The sequence below is a fragment of the Gigantopelta aegis genome, chromosome 8, assembly GCF_016097555.1.
Source record: "Gigantopelta aegis isolate Gae_Host chromosome 8, Gae_host_genome, whole genome shotgun sequence".
NCBI lineage: Eukaryota > Metazoa > Mollusca > Gastropoda > Neomphalida > Peltospiridae > Gigantopelta > Gigantopelta aegis.
Genome location: NC_054706.1, coordinates 59,584,767 through 59,611,255, shown reverse-complemented (window position 1 = coordinate 59,611,255; position 26,489 = coordinate 59,584,767). Strand labels below are relative to the sequence as shown.

Below are 26,489 nucleotides of genomic sequence, written 5' to 3'. Positions count from 1 at the left end.
CAGGCATATAATAATGCTATTTTACATGTCATTTCCTATATTTTTTACAAGTATTGGAACCAGAGGAACTATAGTTTTCGTCTCCGAACTTCTGTCTGTCTGTCTGTCTGTCTGTCTCTCTCTTTCTCTGTGTCTGTCTGTCTGTCTGTCTGTCTGTCTGTCTGTCTGTCTCTCTGTCTCTGTCTCTGTCTCTGTGTCTGTCTGTCTGCCCCACTTATAGTTTTCCTGATGTTCAAGATATGAAGCTGAAATTTTGTGTTTAGCATTATCAGTACTATTACATATCAAGTTTGTCTTTCATGGCGAAATCTTTACCTATTTTTTGACAAAGTTATTGCCATTTAATTTAGGAAATATGAAAAAAAAAAATTCCTGCTTTTTTTCTTCTTTTTTTTGGCAATGCCTGAATATATTGAGATGACATTTTACACAGCTTAAATATCATGTATTGTTACAGATCAAGTTTTGACTTTCATGTCATATGTATCCATTTTTTACAGAGTTTATGGCCCTTGAACTTAGGAAATACGAAAACAAATTGGGGCCCGTAGCCTAGGGGACATGTATTGCTGTACCAGTACACTCGAAATGCTTGTTTAATATGTTACCCAAAGTGATTGCTGTTCATATACATATACAGTTACAGTTACAACACGTGCTTTAGGTTTGTGTAGAAGATAATTGAAACAATATATGTATATCTCGTTACTTAACACATAACCACTTTATTATTAAGGTTTGGAAGTAGGCGTAAATGTTTGAAACCATGTACATGTATATCTATACACTGTAGACAGGCTAACAAGTAAATTATTAAAGGTTGTTAATCACAAGGGAGATACGGCATAACTTACCATTAATTATTAACAAAAGAAGCAAGTTGCCCATGACATAAAGCCACTTGGAGTTACAGCTACATTTTGTGTATTTGACAAAGCCATTAATATTAAAGAATTACAGGACTTAACAAATCATATAGAATTAAATTTATTACTTTATATTTGAAATTTTAATGTTCAAAACAGTATTTTATTTTATTTTTGAGGCTATAATTTTTAAGGGGGAAATAACTGCTGAGCCCCTTTGTACCTACAACTTGAATTTGGGATATGCGTAAAATGGCTCTTTGGGAAATTACATTACCCTATATCGCTGTTTAGTATGTCTTAATTATCTATCGTTGGTGTTAATTAATATTTACACTGCCATATATAAAGTGAAACTGCATTTATTAGCTTGCGATGTCTGTGCGATCGTTTCAATCTTGAAATAAAGAACAGAACAATGTTAACCAACATTAAGGTTTGTTTTTTTGTTTGTTTTTTTATAAACCTTTATTATTATTAGTTAGAATTTTATTAAAATAGTTTTTATACATAGAACTTTGATCATCATCATCGGTTTACCAAATCAAATTCACAAGACCGACATTATCTCGATCGGATATATCTATATTTTTGCCCATTTCAACTATATAAATGTTGAGTCATACCAGCCTTCATGTACCAAGGACCTATTTCACAAAACATCGTAAATTTATGTCTGCCAGTAGCAGTTACACTGGCCATACGTTTACATGTGTTTGGCATCTATTTCACGCAGAAAATTACATTATTACAGAAGATGGAGTATTTTAAGGACAAAAGCAAATGACATATGTGTAGTTTTAACTATATTTGTTGTGCAATAATAGTAATAAAACGTGTTGTTTATTGGTAGATTTACGTTTACATGGAAAACTAGGCTTAAGATGTTTTGTGAAATTGGGCCCAGATATTGATGGGCAAACTAAGGGGTCGACATATCCACATTTACAACTTTCTTTGAAATCTCTCTCTCTCTCTCTCTCTCTCTCTCTCTCTCTCTCTCTCTCTCTCTCTCTCTCTCTCTCTCTCTCTCTCTCTCTCTCTCTCTCGCTCTCTCTCTCTCTCTCTCTCCTCTCTCTCTCGCTCTCTCTCTCTCTCTCTCGCTCTCTCCGCCTCTCTCCCTTCTCTCTCCCTCTCTCTCTCTCTCTCTCTCTCTCTCTCTCTCTCTCTCTCCTCTCTCTCTCTCTCTCTCTCTCTCTCTCTCTCTCTCTCTCTCTCTCTCCCTCTCTTAGTTTTAGTGGGGTTTTTCTTTTCTTTTTTTTCTTTTCTTTTTAACATAGATTAATTGTACTAACAGACCTGCCGGATATATCAGTGTGTGAATTAGCTATAATGGCGGTATTCGCACTGCCAAAGGTGCTGATCCCAATCTCACTTGATTGCTTCATGCATCTGTACCTACACCGGTAGTTATAAATACCTCGGCCACCAGCTGTTCAGTGTGCTATTAGTTTAGATATACATATATGTATGTAGCATATATATAGTACGGTATGTGTCTACATCTACATGTATATATACTGAACAAAAAAAGAAACTTCCGATTTGTACATATAGTATTTGTTGTGTTAAAGAATTCATTGTGTAATGAAATTATATAGGTAGTATTAGCCTTGAGCTGTATTATCAGGATTAATGAATTTTATCGATTATTTTTGCACTGTTAATCGTCGACAACGTGAAATTCAATTTGCACGTGCATGCATGGTTCGACATGTCCCGTGTAGTATTCGGTCAATTTGTTTTACTTGTCTTACTGACATTGTTGTCAATGAACGAAAACGCTTCAAAATTTGTAAAAAAAAAAATACCCAATAATTTACGCGAATGGGCGATTGGCATGCTTGATGCTGGCATGTCGACAGAAGACGTTGCAAGGCATGTTGGGAGTTCTAGTCAAGCGATACGAAATCTTCGCATAAGATTTCGAACGATAGGAAGCACTAACGACTTGCCACGTCGTGGACGTCCGCGTGGTCAAGACTGCTATATCATGAACACGCATTTGTGCAATCGATTCCAAACTGCCACTGCTACTGCTGCTAACACACCTGGGCTTCATAATAACCAAATCAGTGGGCAAACTGTTTGTAATTGTCTGCGGGAGAACGGTTTACATGCACAACGTCCTTACGTCGGATGCGTTTTAACGCAACGTCATTGTCTAAATCGTCTTAATTGGGCACGTGTACACACTCGTCGCATACGGCGACGCTGGAATACCGTTCTTTTTTCGGATGAATCCAGATTTTCTTTACACCATGGTGATGGCAGGGTGTGCGTCTACTATAGGAGAAATGAACGCTATGCTGACTGTTGTGTTCTTGAACGAGATCGTTTCGGGGGTGGGGGTTGTGTCATGGTCTGGGCAGCCATTGCCCATGGTTATCGTTTACCACTAGTCATCATTGATGGCAATTTAAATGCTCAACATTACCGCGATGACATTCTCGCTCAACACGTCATTCCTCTGTTCCATAACAACGCCAACATCTCGATTTTTCAGCATGATAATGCCACCTCTCATACAGCTAGAGACACTGTAAATTTTCTTAGGACAAATAACATTGATTTCATTGATGACTGGCCCGCTAAAAGTCCTGATCTCAACCCCATCGAGCATGTCTGGGATAGTCTGGACAGACGATTGAGGCGTCGTCCCAACCCACCCGCTAACGTCAACGAACTTCGTCAAGCGCTCATTCAGGAATAGAACAATATTCCACAGGCAGAAATCAACACTTTAGTCATTCTGTGCGCCTGCGATGCACTGCAGTGGTCAATTCAAGAGGTGGTCATACCCGTTATTAAGTGGGTGTTTTGTTTCTTAACCCCTACCACACTTGATCAAAATTTCTCCCAGTTTCTCTTAACCTATGGCCATGATTTTTGCACCAAACGATGCATCATGGAACACTCTTTAAACGCATATATAACAGTTATTCCCCTGGTTTGTTTTCATCAAGTTATGTTCAAGCAAAGTTAGCGGAAGTTTCTTATTTTGTTCAGTATATATGTTAAACGTAGCTAGGTCTGACCACAAGTAAAGTGTATACCTCGGTCACTTAAGTGTATTATTACTGTTATGAACAAATCTGACAGTCTGACTGTCAAAGCTATATATCACTGTCGGGACTAAAAATAACTTGGGTAGGTTTGGGGGGGGGGGGGGATAAGCACTTCAGAGGTTTAAGTTTATTGGGTGTGTGACATAATGTGTATTTAACTGAAGTGTTTGTTCAATATACATGTATATACAGGTAAGGGTTTAGAGAACAGGTTGATCCATTTAAGGTTATGCGCTGGACATTGCCAGTGACAGAGTCCAGAACATCTACGTGTTAAAATTACTATTTATATAAATGGTTCCGAATAGATATGAATGTACAATTATGTACATTGATTATAATATTTCCTATAATGACTTGCACTTTTAGGGTGAAAGGTGACAGAATGGTCAAATTTCTTCATAGTTTTTTTGAGTGACCATATAACTTAATATAGTTACATTGATTATAATATTTATTTATAAAGACTTGCAATTTTAGTGTGAAGGATGGCAGAATGGTCAAAGGTTGTCTTGATTTCTTTGAATGACCATATAACTTATTTATAGTATACAATAAAGATTTTAAAAAAGACTTGTGGTTGTTGGAAATGAAAGAAAAAAAAGATTATTTCTTAAAGACATCTTAGTACATGTTATGACTATCTAGTTTCTAACATATGGTCTAGAGATATTGCGTGAGAAGAATTTTCTACTGCTATAGCCTCTATTAGAAATTCGTGAGGAAAAATAGGCAGAGTTACGTCCCCTAACCATTAACCACTTCCGGCACATTCCAGTTACAGCAAATATGGCTGATGACCACAGTTGTTTCTGAATCTTGAGCTGAGATTTATGCATGCCAGTCCCTGGCATCATAAGTGTCCCCACCTATGCTTTAAAAATTAAGAATGATACAGGTAAAAATTAAAATATCAGAAATGCATGTTTTCTTTTCTAAATCAAAACAGAAATAATACAAAGTTTTGATGATTTCTATTTATAGGTTACAGCGTTTTTCCAATGCTTTTAAGGCATGTTTACCGAATTCATTTGATTATGGAATTGTCATTCAAAAAATCTGTTGTCATTAATGAAACTGATATATCAATGAACATTTCTTCGCCAGATGTCAAAGAAAACAATATCACCAATTCTGACAACTGTACTGATATTAATGTTGACATTAACAACTGTAAACATGTTATAACATCAACCCCAAAATGAAAGGTTAGTGGAGTATTTAAAAAAAAAATTAAAGTGATCTTTGTACTTAAGAAAGTCCAGTTGGCAGTAATTTGAAATGGCATATCAAGGCTAAGCATGAGAAGAAAAAAAAATCATCTGTGACAAATGTTCGAGACGATATTCCAGTAAATTTGATTTAAAGCAGCGTGCTACTTTCTTGCACGGTGATGCCAAACTGCTATGTGAGGTGTGTTCCAAGGTCTATAGTATAAAAGTCGACAAGGACTTTCTATACACAAAAAGCGTCACCATGCTAAGACATACAAGTATTTGTTACCTGTGTTTATTCCACTGAAAAATATGTGCATGTTTGCTCCCGAAATTGTCTTTATTACCGATTCAGACAGTAGAAACATCATCGTTAGGTCAGAAAGTGAATTTCTGTATCATTATGTTCATTATTAACTAGCCTACTGCATAGGTCGTAGTTAATAATGCAGCTAGCGATACAGAAAATCGCAGCTAGTCATTTAGTCAAATTAATGTACATTTCCGTTCGTACACAGTGATATATACAAAAACAGAAAATCGCAGCTAGTCATTTAGTCAAATTAAAGTACATTTCCGTTCGTACACAGTGATATATACAAAAACATATGAATATTAATTGCAAATATCAAAACTTTATGAAAATGCCATTTAAACGAGTCAGTCATTTTGTAAAAGGAGATTGCACACAATCTGACAAACAATAATAGTATTATAGTAATATAAAAACTTTATTAACGTCAAAAAATAAATGAACAAGTCGATGACTACTCCACAATTCAGTAGCAACAAAGGGCCTTTGTTGCAAATGACTGGAGCGTGAACGCGCCGGAAATAATTTAGTGGCTAATTGGGGCCACTTTGCGCTATGCAAATCAAGGGCAGATAAGTATGTTTCTAATAGAGGCTATGTACACTGCTCTTACTATATAGCTGAACAGATCTTTTATATGTGATTTCCATAGACAGGACAACATATACCAAGCAGACCTGTCAACCCTCCCGGATTCCGCGGGAGTCTCCCGGTATTTGATCAAATCTCCTTTCACCTGTGCGGGAGACAGTTTCTCCTTTTAAATGACATTTTTGTAAGCATAAAAAAAAATCGATCCTCTTTTGTCAAAATAACAGAAGGGAAGTAACTCTGCCTTTTTTCTCATTCGGAAAATGTCGACTACTTTCGGTTTCCGAGAATGTAACAGGCCGAATTGTCCCGACTGTTTAACCTTTGCCGAAGTGAGAATTGTGGGATAGCCTATTTATATTGTTAAAAAAGCACATGGAGTTTATAAAATGACGTGTTATTATAATGTTTGTTGTCATCGTAATGGCTACGAAGCGTGTTGCCGCTAATTCAACAGGCTGTGTGTTGATATTCAGTGTTGCCATATAAAAAAAAAAAAACTATCCAATTTAGTTCTAATAACACCTCTGAATAGTAAAATGTCTTCCCACTGGATTACATAATGCAACTATGACAAATTTGAACTGCCAGACTCCCGAGTTGACAGCGATACACATGATGCATGTTAAAATCACATGTCACAGCAAGACAACGAAAAGACCAATTAGCTGTATAAACATACTTGTGTCAGTTAATTTTGTATGTTTGTGCAGTAAAATGTTGGTTATAAGGGTACACTTCAAGAAATTATTTTTGTACAATTAAAAAATGTTGTGTTTGACATTGACATAAAGTTACTCACGGAAATGGGTATAATTCCGATATATTTCACACGATGTCCGTAATGAGGTTTTACTTATGATTAATGAAAATACAATGTTTTTTTGCATCATTATAATGATTTTAAATAAGTACCACGCCACCGTTCCTCATTATAGTAAAAACTGAATATTAATTTATAAGATTTATATAAATTTGTCTTTGGTACTTAGGTACACTAACCACAAAATTAATGATAATGTAACGCAACCTGTAAGGCTGTAAGTGTAATACCGTAAATGTACTAATTCATTTTTTTATTTCTTGTTCATGTTCTTAACATTTTTGGATAAAATATTTTTTTTTTTTTAAATATGTATTAAATCATAATAATATTTAAACTTTAAAAAAAAAAAATATATATATATATATATATATTTTTTTTTTTTTTTTTTTTTAATGCCAGATCTAAGGTTAAGAAGTATATATGACATTATAAAATATTCATATAACTTATTGTAATAATGTTTTTCTTAAATCTTGCGATTTTGGGTTAAATTGTGTGAATTTAAAAAATCTCCTGCTTTTTGACAAAATCTCCTGCTTTTTCAACACACATCTCCTGCTTTCTCTTGACTAAAGGTTGACAGGTCTGATACCAAGTCCTTTCTGTTTGAAAAGATCAAACTAGATTCATAAGCTCCAGGCAAGTGAAAATTGTTCCACAGGAAATAAATTGAGTATAAGATACACACTGATAAAAACATGTTTGTGAATAGCACAAATTGACTTTGTATCAGTGTAATGATATTAAAGCAATGTCTCTTCTTCCCCCTCCCTAATGTGAAAGTTTTGTCAGTTTGTGAAATGTTAATCTACAAACAAATAAGTAAATACAGACTTCAGATTTCAAGCTGGTATTTAAATGAATTGAGGGGGCGAGACGTAGCCCAGTGGTAAAGTGCTTGCTTGATACATGGTCGGTTTGGGATCAATTCCCGTCAGTGGGCCCATTGGACTATTTCTCCTTCCAGTCAGTGCACCACGACTGGTACATCAAAGGCTGTGGTATGTGCTATCCTGTCTATGGGATGGTGCATATAAAAGATTTCTTGCTGCTAATTGAAAAGAGTAATCCATGAAGTGGCGACAGTGGGTTTCCTCCCTCAATATCTGTGTGGTCCTTAACCATATGTCCGACTTCATGTAACTGTAAATAAAATGTGTTAAGTGCGTCATTAAATAAACCATTTAAATGAATTGGTTCTTCATAAAATGTTATGGTTTAGAAGCTATTACTGCCTTAAATTTTTAAACACTCAGTGGCAATTTACCACTAAAATAGTAGCAGCATTTTAATTCTGTTATCAGACTGGATTGTTATTACTATTTAGGGATATGCAGTGACATGTGCAAGTCATAAAATGTCAGAATAAAAAGCCTATTGTGTATGAGCTATAGAGATCTTGAGATTGTCTAAAAAAATATTTTACCCCATAAATGTTAATACAATAAAAAGTTCTACTTTAGAGAAGATGACATTTATTATTTTATTTTTATATTTTTTGTTTATCCATCTGTCAATTTTTTTTATAAAGATAAGCGATATTTACTAATTAGCCTTCAAAGCCAAAATGACGGTGTCTCGTCACGGACATTAATTTTGACAGGTAAGGCCTAATACTCAAAATACTCTACAATCTGTGTATTTTGGTTAGCCTGTCATGGATAGCTCTCATTAATGTTTTTTACATAAATCCATTCATAAGGTGACTGGGAACAAAATGTATATACCTAACACACATATAAACGTTTTAACTTCAGTCGCCATTTCATGTTGGGCAGGGTAATTAATTTATTATTGTTGAAAATACATGTGACATGTACTTTAGAAGGATTAGAATTTATCTATACTTCTTACATGTACCTACCAGATCGGTGTTTTCAACGCCACCACCCCTCGATCCCTACCCCCACTATTGTCGCTAGAAAGTATGAGTTTGTCCAAAGATATCTGTCATTCAGATTTGTGCAGAATAATGTATATAATACTCGGGTTGGCTGGACTTAAAGCAGCATTTGTTCGAACAACCAGTGGAAAGAAAGGAAGAAGTGTTTTATTTAACGACACACTCAACACATTTTATTTACGGTTATATGGCATCAGACATATGGTTCAGGACCACACAGATTTTGAGAGGAAACCCGCTGTCGCCACTACATGGGCTACTCTTCCGATTGGCAGCAAGGGATCTTTTATTTGCACTTCCCACAAGCAGGATAGCACAAACCATGGCCTTTGTTGAACCAGTTATGGATCACTGGTCGGTGCAAGTGGTTTACACCTACCCATTGAGCCTTTATGCGGAGCACTCACTCAGGGTTTGGAGTCGGTATCTGGATTAAAAATCCCATGACGCGCTGTTACAATATTGTAAGAGGGTGATTAAAAAAAAAATGAAAATGAAATTAAAGTGCAATCAAGCTTGATTACGAACCTCATGTTTGAAGAACTGGATATCCAAAGCTTGATTTTCATTTTCTGGAGTAGGAAGCAATCTTTTTTTTCTCAAATTTTAATCTTACAGCAAATACTAGCCCTAGGAGAGCATCTCATAATTAGACTAGTATTGCAAATTTTTAACAGCAATGTGAAAGACTCGAGACAAACGTGAATAAAAGTTTATAAATTACATTATCGCTCATGAAAATGATGAATTCTTGATATATCTGGAAAAAATTAAATAAAATGAAAAGTAAAAACTGCTTTTGAAATTGATTATCACAAAGCATGTTGTCCATTTTGAACAGAATATGCTGCCTGCCACTGTCAGTTTTGAGCCTTGCTTACTCCAAAGGTGTTGACTGGGATGTTAAAAATCTTAGTGGGTTCAGTGAGGGCAATATGTCCTTCAGTATAGTTCAGCCCTCATGACTGGTATATCAAAGGCTATGGAATGTGCATATAAAACATCCCATGCTGCTAATGGAAAAATGTAGCAGGTTTCCTCTTAAGACTGAGTAAAAAAACCCAACCAAATGTTTGAAATTCAATAACCGATGATTAATAAATCAAATGTGCTCTATAGTCCGTTCCACAGGAATGCACTTTTTTATATACTATGGAATTTACTACAAGATATTTATTTCTGAACTAATTGATTTGTAAATTGTACAAAGAAATAGTCTCTTTCTTTTTTTTGTTATTTCCAAAACACTTTTACTTTTCTACTTAATTACGTCAAACTAAACTGAAATTATTTACCAATTTTTTTTTTTTATAGAATTATGGGATGGACTGTAGGTGTTGTCATTAAGGAAAACAAACTTTTTCAATAAACTTCATTCATTTCAACTTATTTTCGTGCTTATATCCAATTAAGGTTCAAGCACGCTATCCTGGACACACACCTCAGCTATCTGGCCTGTCTGTCCAGGACAGTGGGTTAGAATAAACTTCATTAGTGTGGCTGGACAACATACATAGGATTAATTACACATGTAATATTGAACTTGGTGGAAAAGGGGTATTATGGCAGTTAAACCTTTTGTTTATACACATACACACACACACACACACCAAAAAAAAAGATATCAAAGTTAATAAACAGACTAAAGCTGTAATCTAAAACACCAAAGGTGTCCGACTCTCAATCAGTTTACCCTAATATTAAATGTATCAGAGTTTAACTTTTTGGACACCTGGTACATAACATGCAGTGTGAGTCACATACTGGCAGAGTTCCAAACTGAAATGATTTGCTGTATAAACAGATCAAACTGTTGCCCTTTTAATGGTTCTGATGAGAGACCCTGGGTTGTAATGGTCCACGGAGCTCCCAGCCCATGTAATAGATGGGTCACTTGGGTGAGCTGATTTTTTGCAGCAGTAGCTAGAGCTTTGAATGTGACAAATGACACGTACAGGCTGAGGTGGTAACTCAGTACAATGTAATGTGTACCTGCTGATATACATGTGTGTAAGAGATAGTCATAACTTTAAAACATGTGATATATGTGACATTAACAAATGTGGACCAGTAACCTATAGCTATTATTAATTGTTATGTAAAAAAATGTATTGTTACAAATCTAATCACTTTTTTCTTTGTTCCAAAAACATTTGTCAGTTTTACATGTACGTAAGTTCTAATAATTGTAGTTTTATGTGTCATTGATGTATGTGGGACAGGATGTAGGGAGCCTGGGTTGAAGGATCAAAGCTCCTCAGTGGAACTATTATCTGATTGTGATTTCCCCCCCCCCCCCCCACCCCCGTGTCTCAGCCAATGCCCTATTAAGGCTGTGGTGTGTGCTGTCTTATTTTAGTAAATAAAGACTACTAATGGAAAAATGTAAGGGTTTCCTCTCTTTGTGTCAACATGACCAAATGTTTAATAAATCAATGTGCTTTAGTGGTATTGTTAAACAAAACAAGCTAAGTGATATATGTTATCATTTTATTTGGTAAAAAACTGGAATACACAAACACAAAAAGAAGGGAAAACACATACACACACGCACACACACACACACACACACATATATATACACACATATACACACACCTACATACACACACACCTACACACACCCATACACACACACACACACACACACTTACACATACACACACACACACACACACATACACATACCCTGATAAAATAAACATGAAAACTGTTTCTAATTTATTCATCCATAATTATTTTTTCTGATTCCTTCTCCTCTGAGAAAGTCTTCCTGCTAATTACTTATTAAAATAATGGATAGAGTAACAACATATGTCACATGCCAATATCCTCACAGATATGAAGGACTGAAGGAATGTTTTATTTAACGACACACTTAGTACATTTTAATTACAGTTACATGTATATGGCGTCGGACATATGGTTAAGGACCACACAGATATTGAGAGAAAACCTGCTGCCGCCACGCAATGGGCTACTCTTTCTGATTAGCAGCAAGGGATCTTATATATTGAGTATCCCATAGACAAGATAGTTCATACCACAGTCTTTTGGTACACCAGTTTTGGAGCACTGACTGGAACGAGAAATAGCCCAATGGGCCCACTGATAGGGATTGAACCTTGACTGATGACACATCAAGCGAGCACTTTACCACAGAGCTACGTCCCGCTCCACTCGGAGATATGGTTATGAGAACAAATGTACAATTAACGCATGCATGTAAATACAGTTTTCACAATGTCGTCATGCTTTGATGGGTTTAGAGTATATAATCTTTTATATAAATGTTACGTAAGCGCAATATAAGATATATGTATAGACATTTGTTCTAGGATTTTCTAGGTCACTGACCTCCTTTAGTTTGATAAGAGACCGGTTTAAATAAATGTTATGTCAGCTTGACGTAAGTACAGGGTAAATAAGACATTACAAGATACTTTGAGATTATCATAACTTTGTGATCAAGTTGTCACTGGTGCATGGTAAAGCCCACACATGTATCGGAATGAACATGTTGGGAACTCATTGAAAGTATAAAATTTATAATCATGTCTTTAAGTTATAAATTCTGAATGTGCCTTCAAAATCCACTACAAAAATGAAAATAAATAATAATAATAATAATAATTATAATAACAATAATAAAAAAATAAAAAAATTCAGTATACATGTATATTCACAGGCATGTAGGGTTTACAGCTGACACCAAAAATATTAGCAATTTGGCGTATTTGGTCAGAAGAATCTGTAGCCTAATTCAAATAACATTTAGCTAAATAGAAATATTTTCAAAAATAGCTATATACATACAAATGACACAGTTTTCGAATTTGCTTTTTGGCAAGTTGGCAATATATATTCACCAAATTCAGCTTCAATTCGCATTTGGCAATTTGACAGATGACAGCTTAAACCTTGGACTTGGAAAAGTTAATTTAAAAATCTACCACAGTGAATAAAAAGTGTAAAAATAGAATAAACCATTTTAAATTTACTTTTAATCAGTTTTAGATGGTTGTGCATGCAGAAAATCCATCGGTTATCCACAAAATGTGACCACCATGTTGCAGGGGGAAATTGCCGAACAATAAATCAAGTGAAAATGTGATACATGTAAATTTTAACCTGACTTTGACTCGACTGTTGACAGAAATGAAATGGGTCCCAGACAGACCATTCAAAAGATCATTCTCATTGGTAAACTCACTTTTATGGGTTTATGTGTACATGTGAGCCAGGAAAATGAGATAAGGCTATGAGGTGATTTTTGGCTTGCATTACAGGCCTGTAAGAATGACATCTGGAGGGGTGAGGGGTTGGGGGGGGGGGGGGTGCACAACATGTACCGATGGGGTCACAGCCTCTAGTGAGGGGACACAGGCCATGTTATTATTTTGATTTATATAGTTAAAAAAAAAATTGTTTTGTTTAACGACATCACTAGAGCACATTGATTAATTAATCATCGGCTATTGGATGTCAAACATTTGGTAATTCTGACTTGTAGTCATCAGAGGAAATCCGCTACAATGTTCGTATGCAGCAAGGGATCTTTTATATGCACTTTTCCACAGACAGAAAAGCACATACCACGACCTTTGACCAGTTGTGGTGCACTGGTTGGAACATGAAAAAACCCAACCAGTTGAATGGATCCATCAAGGTGGTTCGATGCTGTGAAGCAAACACCTCAAGCAGACTGAGCTAAATCCCATCCCTGATTTATATAAAGTAGGGGAAAAAAAAGAAAAAAAGAGTACATTTTTGTCCTTAAGTGAGGGGGCACATGCCTTATTGGCGCCACTCCACCCCAATTCCTATGGTTACATGCATATAAGCCAGGAAAATGACATATGGTCAGGCCAAATAAAACAAAATAAGTGTGGTTCTGGTTACATGTGAAAATGTAGGCAATAACTTTATTTTTTTATTTTTTTTATTCCTATAATCCGCCAAACTGGTCTAGGCAAAGAGCAATAAAGTGTAACATTTCAAACAAATGCTGCATCCTCTCACTGTTAAGAAGATTAGTAGATGTAATCAAAAGTTCAGGGTCGGTGAAAATGGCACCCCAAAAAAAGAATTAGGGTCGGTCGGGTAACTAAAACCACACATATTTTTTAATTTGGCCTTATGAGGTGATTTGTTAACACTCGAGTAATAACTCGACAGTGGAAGGAGAGAGGGGGTCTCTGCGTGTTGATACATCCGCTCCGGTGTTTAATCCTAGAAAACACGAGCTGATCACCCAGTCTCCATCGTGGAGTGCGCATATTGATTTTAACCGCTGCTCCTGACACAAAGTTACTCTGTCAACCAAGTTTTGTTGGCTCTTCCATGGACCAAGGGGATTATGCAATTTGAGGGCCCATGCACTGTTGGTTCTCGATAATAAGAATCTTGGAGTTAAGTGAAGACACTGTGTGTTTTCCTGTCAGTCAGGTTAATATATATTTGATGACTTGTCACAAAGAATTTTGAAGCTGATGCAATTTACATGTACTCAAGTGAAATAAAGTACGATTTGTATGTACTATTGTAATATAAGATTGCATTTATAGCTTATGTATTTTTGGTGTTGAGGCGTTATTCATTCATTCATTTATTCATTTATTCATTTATTCATTCATCCATTCATTCATGTAGTTGTTTAAAAGCTTGTAATCTGTTATATATAATTATGGTAAAATATAAAAAAATTATAGAGTATTATATGTACATTATAAATGTGTGGAAATGTAACTGCTATTTATTTTCATTTACTGGACATTAATTTGTTGGATACTGGGTCTAACATCTGTTAGTATTTTCTCAACCCACAAACCAATAAATATTGCACATATTAGAGTAATTTCCCTTAGGTCAGGTAAATTATGAGGCCTTGGTTAGGTTTTGTTATTTGGACATGTTCACATGTGGGCTTCTAATTTTAGGGATCTTGCTGTGCTCTCTGTCTTTCTCTGTCTGTCTGTCTGTCTGTCTGTCTGTCTGTCTGTCTGTCTGTCTGTCTGTCTGTCTCTCTCTCTCTCTCTCTCTCTCTCTCTCTCTCTCTCTCTCTCTCTCTCTCTCTCTCTCTCTCTCTCTCTCTCTGTCTAACTCTCTGTCTCTGTCTAACTCTCTCTCGCTCGCTCACTCTCTATCTCTCTCTCTCTCTCTCGCTCTGTCTCTCTGTCTCTCTGTGCTTTCTCACCCTCTTTTTCTTGTCAAACAAAATAAATTATTATACATGCAGAAACACACAAAAAACAAATCTAGCTCTTTCACTTTTTTAACTGAAACATGCAAGATTACTTTTGGCAAAACATTTCTTTAGGATCTGAATTTAACTTATTATAAACTTATTATTTATTATAAAGTTAACCCTTTAAGTTCAGTGACATAACCACTACCAAGGCCGATACAAAGTTAAAACTAGACTTGCAGGACTGCATGTGCATTACTCTACCACTGTGCTTGTTATGCAGAAAATGACAGACAATCACAACTGCAGTAATATTCATACTCATAAAAAGCACAAATCTTGAGCTCAGCATATTTGCATGTTCAAATCAACCAAACAGATATTGTGTCGGGGTGTCCTGGGGAGAAACATTTACAGATGGTGGCCCAGAGCACAATGACAGCTTTGACTGAAGGGAATTTCTCATGCCCTGTGCAAAGCAGGACCAGGTAACCTGAGCAGAAAATTCACTGAATGGGTCACTAAGTTTTTTATATTGAGATGGAATGTTTTTAATTGGTGTTGATATGTGATCTACACAGTGATAGCTATGCATCCCTGAATCTTAGGGGAAATATACAGTAGATTTGCTAAATATTAGATAGTTAAACCTATCAAGTGGCCACCTTTGCTAAACAGTTTTCAGAGGCCATTTCACTTTTTATCCCCCAAGTCTTCTAATATAGGGGTGGAGGTGGGATCTAGCTTAGTCGGTGGAGCGTTCACTTGAGATGCTTGCATCGTAGGATCAAACCACCTCAGTGAACTCTTGTTTCTGTCAAACCAGTGCTCCATGACTGGTATATCAAAGGCTGTGGTATATGCTGTCCTGTCTGGGAAAATGCATATAAAAGATCCTTTGGAAAATTGCTGCTAATGGTAAATTACATGTAAAAAATGACCAAATGTTTGATATCCAATAGCCAATGATTAATAAGTCAATATTGTAGTGGTGTCTTTAACAAAACAAACTTTTAACTTCTTTTTTTTTTATCATCTGATGTAGTAGCAATCAACATGTACTTAGCCGTCATCTGTTTTGATGGGCCATTTTTTTAATATTACCAAACTAGCCTATGGCAGCTTCTTAACAGCTTTGACTGTACATCCTACATGTTAATAACATGATTGACAGTAAATGTATTATAACTGCAGTTCACATGCAGAGTGTTTATTATCTTTAAAAACAGAGCCTGTTTGCGAAAATTACGCGACTACATAAGTGCACTGAGAGGTATAATTGTAAGCATAAGAAGTTGGTGGCGATGGTGGCGGTTGTAGCTATCAAAATCGCACTACATAAGTGCACTGAGAGGTATAATTGTAAGCATAAGAAGTTGGTGGCGATGGTGGCGGTTGTAGCCATCAAAATCGCTGCCTGTCACCAACTAATAAACACCCTGCAGACATGATAACACATACCATGATCTTTAATTTACCACTTGCATAGGACAAATTGAAGGTGAAATAACCCAGTGTGTCCGCTGAAGTGGATTGACCCCATAACCAGTCACACCTCAGGCATAAACTCTTACCATGGAACTATGCGAGCCTCCTGCAGTCCTTTATTCTCAGAACATTAAATGCAACTTTATATGTATAGGACAAGTTGAAAATGAAATAACTGAGTGTATCCACTGAAGTGGATTGACCCAGAACCAGTCGCACCTCAGGCATAAACTCTACCATGGAACTATGCGAGCTTCCCCTGAACATTAAATCCAGCATTATATGACATAATTGTGATTACTAATTATGTTCTCCAAGGAGTCTATTCTCCGACTAATTGTTCACACTCCAGCAAACATATAATGGTACAGAGCAAACAGCGGAAACAGTGTGTATTGTCATGCACCTCTTAAAAATATCTGCTCTAAGATGTTGAAACCTGCAGATTCGCTTTCTGTCAGTCATGTTTTGTGCTGATCTATGGACCCGACACAAACACAGGATACAACTGTGATGGTCAGCTTGCCAAGATTAAGAGTTCAAAGGTCACCAGGTATTTGTGTGGTCAAGGTGACACTTGGGATAGACTGGCACTGGCCCTTGTCCACATCCGACTGACCAAACAAACATTGCTAATTGTCTGTCATGGGTTTGGTGGGGTTTTTTTGTCCATAAATAATGTGCAGGATAGACAGAGTGGACAGGTTTATGTGCCTAAAGAATGTTAAGCCCTGGCATTGTCTGTCCATATCATGGTTCATTTATCAGATCTACTTCAAGGTGCTTTACACACACACACACATACACACACACACATTCATATTGAGAATAATCGATTAGAATTTTGGAAACAGATGTTGTGATGATGCGGGGGTAGGGTAAGGCTGGAGAAGCTTTGTCTAATCTTATTCAGTGGTGAAGAAAAGAAAAGGATGGGAAGTGAATATTTGTAAATATCCCACTAACGCTAGAACTTAGATATGTTTTTGATGATATTGGGTAGAGATGTGTGCAATTTTAACACATCTTACAGAGTATGAAAAATTATTACTATATACCTCTTAGGGGGTGGAATAAAGCTTGCCTGAGGTGAAATGGGTCACACGTTTGATCACCATCGATAGACTAGGTGTTTATTCATCATCCCAACCAGTGTCCAGAATTGTATTAATTGTGTTGCCCATGAAGGAAGGAAATATTTCATTTAATGACTGTCTCAACACATTTTATTTTACGGTTATATGGCGTCAGATATACAGTTAAGGACCACACAGATATTGAGAGAGGAAACCCACAGTCGCCACTTCATGGGCTACTCTTTTCGATTAGCAGCAAGGGATCTTTTATATGTACCATCCCACAGACAGGATAGTACATACCAAGGCCATTGATGAACCAGTCATGGTGCACTGGCTGGAACAAGAAATAGCCCAATGGGGTGTTGCCTATGAAAGAGTTAATATAAAAGTCCCCTTGCTGCTGTATTAATACGAGTAGCCTATGTGGCATCAGATGGTTCCTTATGATCAAGTGTAAAAAAAAATAGTGGCTGGGAAAAAAGTCACAGAAAAAAAGTCACAATTTAATATAGGGAAAAAAATCACAGGAAAAAGTCCTAATTTTTATATAACAATAAATGTATGGGTTTGCAGAGTATTGAATGTGGCTAAATTAAAAAAAAAAGTGGCATAGTATGCAGGGGAAACTTGTTAACCTTATTGATTAGGGTGGGTTTGTAGACTGGCTTCTTGTACCTGGGTCAGTTAGGTTAGATTAAAGAAAGAGGCTTATTATGCAGGGGTGGTGATTTGTTACACAAACAACTTGTGTGAATGTTGGAACAGCATGTTCTTCAACCTTGTGGGCTACTACCACCCCTCAACGTGGCGGTTATTGAATGGTTTCAACCTGGCGGGTTATTGAATGGTTTCAACGTGAGCAGGCGACAGTGAGCACCATCAATCCAGCAGGATGCAGTTGGCAACCCACCTCGACGACAGGTTCGTCGACGCTATGTGCTGCAAAAGCACTTTCGCAACCCGTTTGTCGATCGTTTTGAGGACTGCAAGACTGTGGCAGAATTTCTCCTTGGCATCTGGTGGAACATCCACTTAAACCACCAACATTGAAAACAAAGAACATTGACAAAAAGTTGGTGACAAAATGTGTTTGATCTGTCTTTCGTTGCCTAATATATTTTTTTAATTAACAGTTGTGACTTTTTTCCTGTGTTTTGTTTTCTGTGACTTTCTTTACCTATGACTTTTTTCCCTAGATTCAGAAAAACAACATGTTTGATACCAAATACATATAACTGTAGTTTAAAATGTACTGAGAAGTCGTTAAACATTCCTTTCAACTGAATGCAGAATTAAATAATAGCTAAGATCTGAATAAATTAATTTAATTTTTCAACAAACATTTAAGAGATTTAATTAGTAAAAGAAGGAGGCTTCATCTGTAAAAACAAAAGGGCAGAATGTATTTTTATTACTATGTCAGTGGCACATACCTGAACATGTGCCCTACATTTGGCTACAGTGGTGTAAACAATAACATTAGTCTAGGGTGAAAAGACCTGCTGTTTATACCAGATATCTGGCTAATATAACAGCCCATTAAAGGTGAAATACTCATTATTTGGTATGAAGTTAACACCTTGTATTCCATTTCTTTCACATGATTAAAATGTTAAGCACCTCGCTTAGCAGTCACACTGACTTTTGTACATGCTGTTTTTATGGGTAGCTTTTATGAGGCTCGTAACTTTTTTTTTTATGTTTTAGTTTCCGAGCCACAATGATTTAGTTCCAGAAGAAAAAAAAAGTATGACAGAGATTGTGTTTTGGTGGTGTTAACAAGTTAACTAGGATTAAAAATAATGAAATTTGTTTTTAGAACACCCCTTTCCTGACATATAAAATAAATTTAATTTGGTTTTCCTTTCAAACAGACAAAAAGTTGTGGGAGGACTAGTTGAGGCAAATCCATCGACACATCATACTCAGTCGACATTAAAACAGCCAGGGGCGGGACGTAGCTCAGTGGTACAGCGCTTGCCTGATGTGCAGTCGATCTAGGATCGATTCCCATCAGTGGGCCCATTGGGCTATTTCTCGTTCCGACCAGTGCACCACAACTGGTACATCAAAGGCCATGGTATGTGCTATCCTGTCTATGGGATGGTGCATATAAAAGATCCCTTGCTGCTAATCAAAGAGTAGCCCATGAAGTGGTGACAGTGGGTTTCCTCCCTCAAAATCTGTGTGGTCTTTAATCATATGTTTGATGCCATATAACCATAAATAAAATGTGTTGAGTGCGTTGTTAAATTAAACATTTCTTTCTTTCTTTCTTTCTTTTTCTTTCTTTCAAAACAGACAAACTATATCATGCCCCTGTATCATCAAGGCCAGTAGCCAAATTATTGCAAATTGGGTTATTTCGTATTGTTCCAAATATGATTTCATGTCTCAGTTTGACTGTACCATCATTACAGACAAGAGAGGATGATTGGGACTAACAGTTAATAAAAACAATTACTTTGTAGAAAGTAGCTTTTCTTGCCCAACAATTGGGCTAATGATTGGTTAAGTAATGTCTATTAGCAGCTAATGGAAACAAGATGTCTAAACAGAGGCATCATTTACTGTCAGTATTAATGGTGATTTAAGTATATCATCATGGTTGGTCAGTCTCAGAATTAAGATGTAGTCATATGCTTACTGTCTGGAAATGAGGAAAGGAATATGAGATAGAGATAGAGAGAGAGAGAGAGAGAGAGAGAGAGAGAGAGAGAGAGAGAGAGAGAGAGAGAGAGAGAGAGAGAGAGAGTGAGTGAGAGAGAGAGTGAGAGTGTGTGTGTTTGGGGAGGGGGTAAGTGAGGATGTGTGTGTTTATGTGTGTGCACGTGGATGTGTTTTATCAGCAATGTTAGGTATCAGTGATATAATTGTGATACTTCATGTTGGAGAAGAAACCGATTTCCCCAGTTTCCACACAGTACAGCAGATTGCATTGATGGCATTGTATACTTGAATGTATACTTGCATGATTCAAATTGTCTTTACAGACTGAGTAACATGAAAGCTTTTGAATAATGCGACTTTTATTTTAGATTTATTTTCAAATCACACAAACAAATTTTATGTGGCCAGCTTATATTGTAGGTACAGTCTGTAAGCTCAGTATTATGTATTACTGAATTAAGCCACCACCACCCCACCACACCCCACCACACCCCACCCCACCCCACACAAATAGCAAGTAGAGATCGTCTTGAGTTTACAGCAATTGTTAAGATGTTACCGACTAATAGAAACTTTTTAAATGACTAATTACATATTAAATTTATTTTCCTGCATAAAATATTAGTGGCTGTATATTAAATGTGATTTTGACTGTCCTAATGTTTGTATTAGGTCAAACTTCAATTTATTTCTTAACATATATATTTTGTACAGAATTAGTGGGAGATCAAATCTAGTTTGGAAAATTTATAAACATTAGGATGACCAGAAACCCTTAGAAAATACAGATAATGATATTTTAAACAAGAACCTGTATTTACTGTTATTTTAGTCATTACAAATTTTATTAGTGGGAAACATCTTACGATGGTAGCATACTAAGGACAATCTCTTTAAAATAAAGCAATTTTTGTTATTTACAGTTATTATGTTGTAAATTACTATTAATTTGTTGTATGCTTTGGGTGTGTATAGTGCTCAGGAGGTGGGATAGATCACCAAAATCATCTCCTCTTCATTCACCACTGGTCCATATTCATGGAAAAGAAAATTATTAGGGGAGATAACTGCTTCTGCCTTGCATTTCACATTGATTAATCTTGGTTTTGAGTGTGACGTTGTTTATGATTAATAAAATTAAGTTTATTTCCTTCTGTTTTATATACAACATTAATTTTTAAAATGAAGGGCTTTTCAAAATATGATTCCACAGCTGACAACTTTTTCAAAATGTTTGTATTAATTAATTTAATTTACAGTCATACACCAACTACATGTACATTTTAATTAACATTTAATAAAACAAACCACACCATGTCCCATAACCAACTCACCTCACCACTTCATATACCCACCCCAGCCATAAAATAAAGGAAAATTGCAAAATAACCTTGTATTTTCACTCCCACAACAAACTAAAAACAAAATAAATTCACAATGAAAATGCTGATTAAGACTTGTGTCACTTCACCATGCAGACCTTGACTTGAAACAAATTGAGAAGAGTGATTAATTATTTAACTAAAGTAGATTATGAGGAACAATTTAAGATATCACCACACTGAGCTTCATTTTGTAGTACTATTTTCAATCACATGTTTAGAGAAGCAAAAAATTATTCTTCATGAACTGGTCTACTGGCCTCGGTAGTGTCGTGGTTAAGCCATTAGACATAAGCCTGGTAGGTACCTGGTTCGCAGCCCGGTACAGTACTAGCTCCCACCCAGAATGAGTTTTAACGACTCAATGGATAGGTGTATAAGGCCACTACACCCTCTTCTCTTTTACTAACCACTGATAACTAATAACTAACCCACTGCCCTGATCAGACAGCCCAGATAACTGAGAAATGTGCCCAGGACAGCATGCTTGAATCTTAATTGGATATAAGCACGAAAATAAGTTAAAATGAAATGAAATGAACTGGTCTTAGTGGAGTGATGGTGAGGCAAGTGGTAACTCTCCATGAACACTGCCAGAGTTTCTGACAGTTCAGTAAAACAAGTATAGTGCCATACCCAAAATTATTGGCAGATTTAATTTTTTTAAGTTAACGTTTTGTCAAAATTAATTACTCTTGTCATTACTAACCCTAAACTTAACCCATTTTCTTTCTGGGGGAAGCTCCCCATACCCCCTATTGACTGTGGTTGCATTCAATTCAATAGCGCCATACCCAAAATTTTCTTTCTGGCAGAAACATTGACTGCAGGCGTCTATCATTGTAATAATTTCTGGTAGTTCTTTAGAACTACAGGTGGGTAAGTTTCTAAAAGTTTGTCCTAATCCAAGTAAATAATATTAACTAATATATTCTACATATATATACTTACAGAATGTCTGCGCTGCACCAAGCCGCTCTTATGGGAAACACGGAGGTGATGCACTTATTGCTCGACAATGGAGCTTCAACTGAAATCAGAGATGAAAAAGGTACTCATTTGTTAATTAAACAACTCCTCATCGTTGATGTATTTATACTGATCAGAGATGAAAAAGGTACTCGTTTGTTAATTAAACAACTCCTCATCGTTGATGTATTTATACTGATCAGAGATGAAAAAGGTACTCGTTTGTTAATTAAACAACTCCTCATCGTTGATGTATTTATACTGATCAGAGATGAAAAAGGTACTCGTTTGTTAATTAAACAACTCCTCATCGTTGATGTATCTATACTGATCAGAGATGAAAAAGGTACTCGTTTGTTAATTAAATAACTCCTCATCGTTGATGTATCTATACTGATCAGAGATGAAAAAGGTACTCGTTTGTTAATTAAATAACTCCTCATCATTTATGTATCTATACTGATGGAAAGAAATAGGTGAAGATATGATGTAGACCAAATTAAATTCACCGTTATCATAGTAATGTCTGTGTAAAACAGAAAGGTGTAATAATGGGATTAAATATGAGTAATATAGGATTGAATATTAATAATATGTTTAAATTTCTGACACAATTGGTTAGGGTTTTGGTTGCAGTTACCATTTGCTGTTACCATGTATGTGATCCCTTATTTCATTCAATCAGCATATGATTTTGTTAATTATTATCATGAGTGATATTTTTTTAAATCATTGTATTGTTTAATTTTTTATTCTATTAATACTTCTATAGATGATAATTTTGCCAGTATTAAAAAAAAGGCCAAACACATTTTGTTATGACACTCCCACCCCAACCCTTTTTCTTCTGTTTCTAAAGTCATATACTGCTCATGTGTATTTAAGCATTCCATCCACTCATCAATCCCATCCATCCATCCCAACCATCCATCCCATCCATCCATCAATCCCATCAATCCCATCCATCCATCCATCCATCAATCATTCCCATCCATCCATCCATTCATACATCTACCCATCAATCCCATCCCATCCATCAATCCCATCCATCCATCCATCAATCCCATCCTTCCATTCATAAATCTACCCATCAATCCATCCATCCAACTATCCATCTACCCATCAAACCCATCCATTCATTCATACATACATCTACCCATCAATCCATCCATCCATTCATACATCTACCCATCAATCCATCCATCCATCCTTTCATACATTTATCCATCAATCCATCCATCCATTCATCAATCCCATCCATCCATCCATCAATCAATCCCATCCATCAATCCCATCCATCCATCCATTCATACATCTACCCATCAATCCCATCCCATCCATCAATCCCATCCATCCATTCATACATCTACCCATCAATCCATCCATCCATCCTTTCATACATCTACCCATCAATCCCATCCATCCATCCATCCATCCATCCATCCATCCATCCATCAATCCCATCCATCCATCAATCCCATCCATCCATCCATCCATCCATCCATCCATCCATCCATCCATCCATCCATCCCATCCATCCCATCCATCCATCAGTCCCATCCACCAGTCCCATCCATCCATTCATAAATCTACCCATCAATCCATCCATCCATCCATCCATTCATACATCTACCCATCAAACCCATCCATTCATTCATACATACATCTACCCATCAATCCATCCATCCATTCATACATCTACCCATCAATCCATCCATCCATCCTTTCATACATTTACCCATCAATCCATCCATCCATTCATCAATCCCATCCATCCATCCATCAATCAATCCCATCCATCAATCCCATCCATCAATCCCATCCATCCATCCATTCATACATCTACCCATCAATCCCATCCATCAATCCCATCCATCCATCCATTCATACATCTACCCATCCATCCCATCCCATCCATCAATCCCATCCATCCATTCATACATCTACCCATCAATCCATCCATCCATCCTTTCATACATCTACCCATCAATCCCATCCATCCATCCATCCATCCATCCATCAATCCCATCCATCCATCAATCCCATCCATCCATCCATCCATCCATCCATCCCATCCATCCATCAGTCCCATCCATCAATCCCATCCATCCATTCATAAATCTACCCATCAATCCATCCATCCATTCATACATCTACCCATCAAACCCATCCATTCATTCATACATACATCTACCCATCAATCCATCCATCCATTCATACATCTACCCATCAATCCTTCCATCCATCCTTTCATACATTTACCCATCAATCCATCCATCAATCCATCCATCCATTCATCAATCCCATCCATCCATCCATCCATCCATCCATCAATCAATCCCATCCATCAATCCCATCCATCAATCCCATCCATCCATCCATTCATACATCTACCCATCAATCCCATCCCATCCATCAATCCCATCCATCCATTCATACATCTACCCATCAATCCATCCATCCATCCTTTCATACATCTACCCATCAATCCCATCCATCCATCCATCCATCAATCCCATCCATCCATCAATCCCATCCATCCATCCATCCCATCCATCCCATCCATCCATCAGTCCCATCCATCAGTCCCATCCATCAGTCCCATCCATCCCATCCCATCCCATCCCATCCCATCCCACCCCACCCCACCCCATCCCCACCCCATCCCCATCCCCATCCATCCATCCATCCATCCTGCATTCATCCTTTTATTCATCAATCTATCCAACCTTCCATTCATTCATTCAGCCACCCATCCATGCACTTTAGAACTGCAACAAATATTCATATATATACTTGGTGGATGGGCTATAAATTAATGTATCTTTCACATAAAGAAATCCTTATGAAATATTCAGAGATATTTTCCTTATAATGAATTTTGTTTATATCTAGATACAAGTACTTTATGGGGTTATTTTTAGATTATGAACCAAACACAAACAAAGTCTGAATCACATGCACCCATATGAATCACATTCACCCATTACGCAGCATGTAGAATATACCAGTAAGGTACACTGCAGCAGGTTCAACATGTGTGTACATAAACTACATCAGTTCCAGTGCAAAATGGAACACTTCACAGCATGCACTAATGTATGTGCTAAAACATATGTTATCAATAACCTACAACATAAAACGCTAGCAATAAAATCATAATGTAGTTCATTAAATTTTTAAGAGTTCTTTTTTTCTTCTATTTTTTTTATTATTTATTATTTTTAATCAGGGACCACATGCAAGATAAAGTACTTAACAATGACAGCCATTTCCTGGGAAGATAGCTATAAGTGCTTACCTGCAGTTGGTCATAATCTGTTCGTTTATAATAATTTCAAACATGATTAAGTCAAACTTTAAAAAACTTGCAAACATCCTCGTTGTAATCCATACAGCTCGGTGACAATGTGGCTCGGTGATTAGTGCCTTCTTGATATACAGTGGGTCATGAGATCAATCACTATGAGTGGACTTAATACGTTTTTATCATCTCTGCTAATGCCCCATACCCGCCTCGGGGGCATCATGATTAAGCCATCGGATATAAGGCTGGTAGGTACAAGGTTCGCAGCCTGGTACTGGCTCCAACCCAGAGCGAGTTTTAATGACTCAGTGGGTAGGTGTAAGGCCACTACTCCCTCTTCTCTCTCACTAACCAATAACAATTAACAACTAACCCACTGTCCTGGACAGACAACCCAGATAGCAACGGTCTGTGTCCAGGACAGCGTGCTTGAACCTTAATTGGATATAAGCATGGAATAAGTTAAAATGAAATAAATGCTCCATAACTGGTATATCTAAGGTTATGGTATATGCTTTCCTTTCCCTGGGGATGTAGGCCCTATGTATTATATATACACAGCCTTTGAGGCTACGTAATGAGAACAAAACAGACACTAAGTTAACATGTACATACTAGGTGATTAT

At 36.7% G+C, this 26,489-nt stretch overlaps 1 protein-coding gene across 1 annotated transcript in view; it reads left to right on the top strand.

The window, feature by feature from the left end:
• The window catches only part of LOC121379305 (caskin-2-like), a 211,270-nt gene that overhangs the window by 41,917 nt on the left and 142,864 nt on the right, over positions 1-26,489 (top strand). The window contains exon 3 of the mRNA XM_041507859.1: positions 22,541-22,638. Coding sequence (XP_041363793.1) covers positions 22,541-22,638 — 98 coding nt within the window. The remainder of the gene's footprint in view (positions 1-22,540; positions 22,639-26,489) is intronic.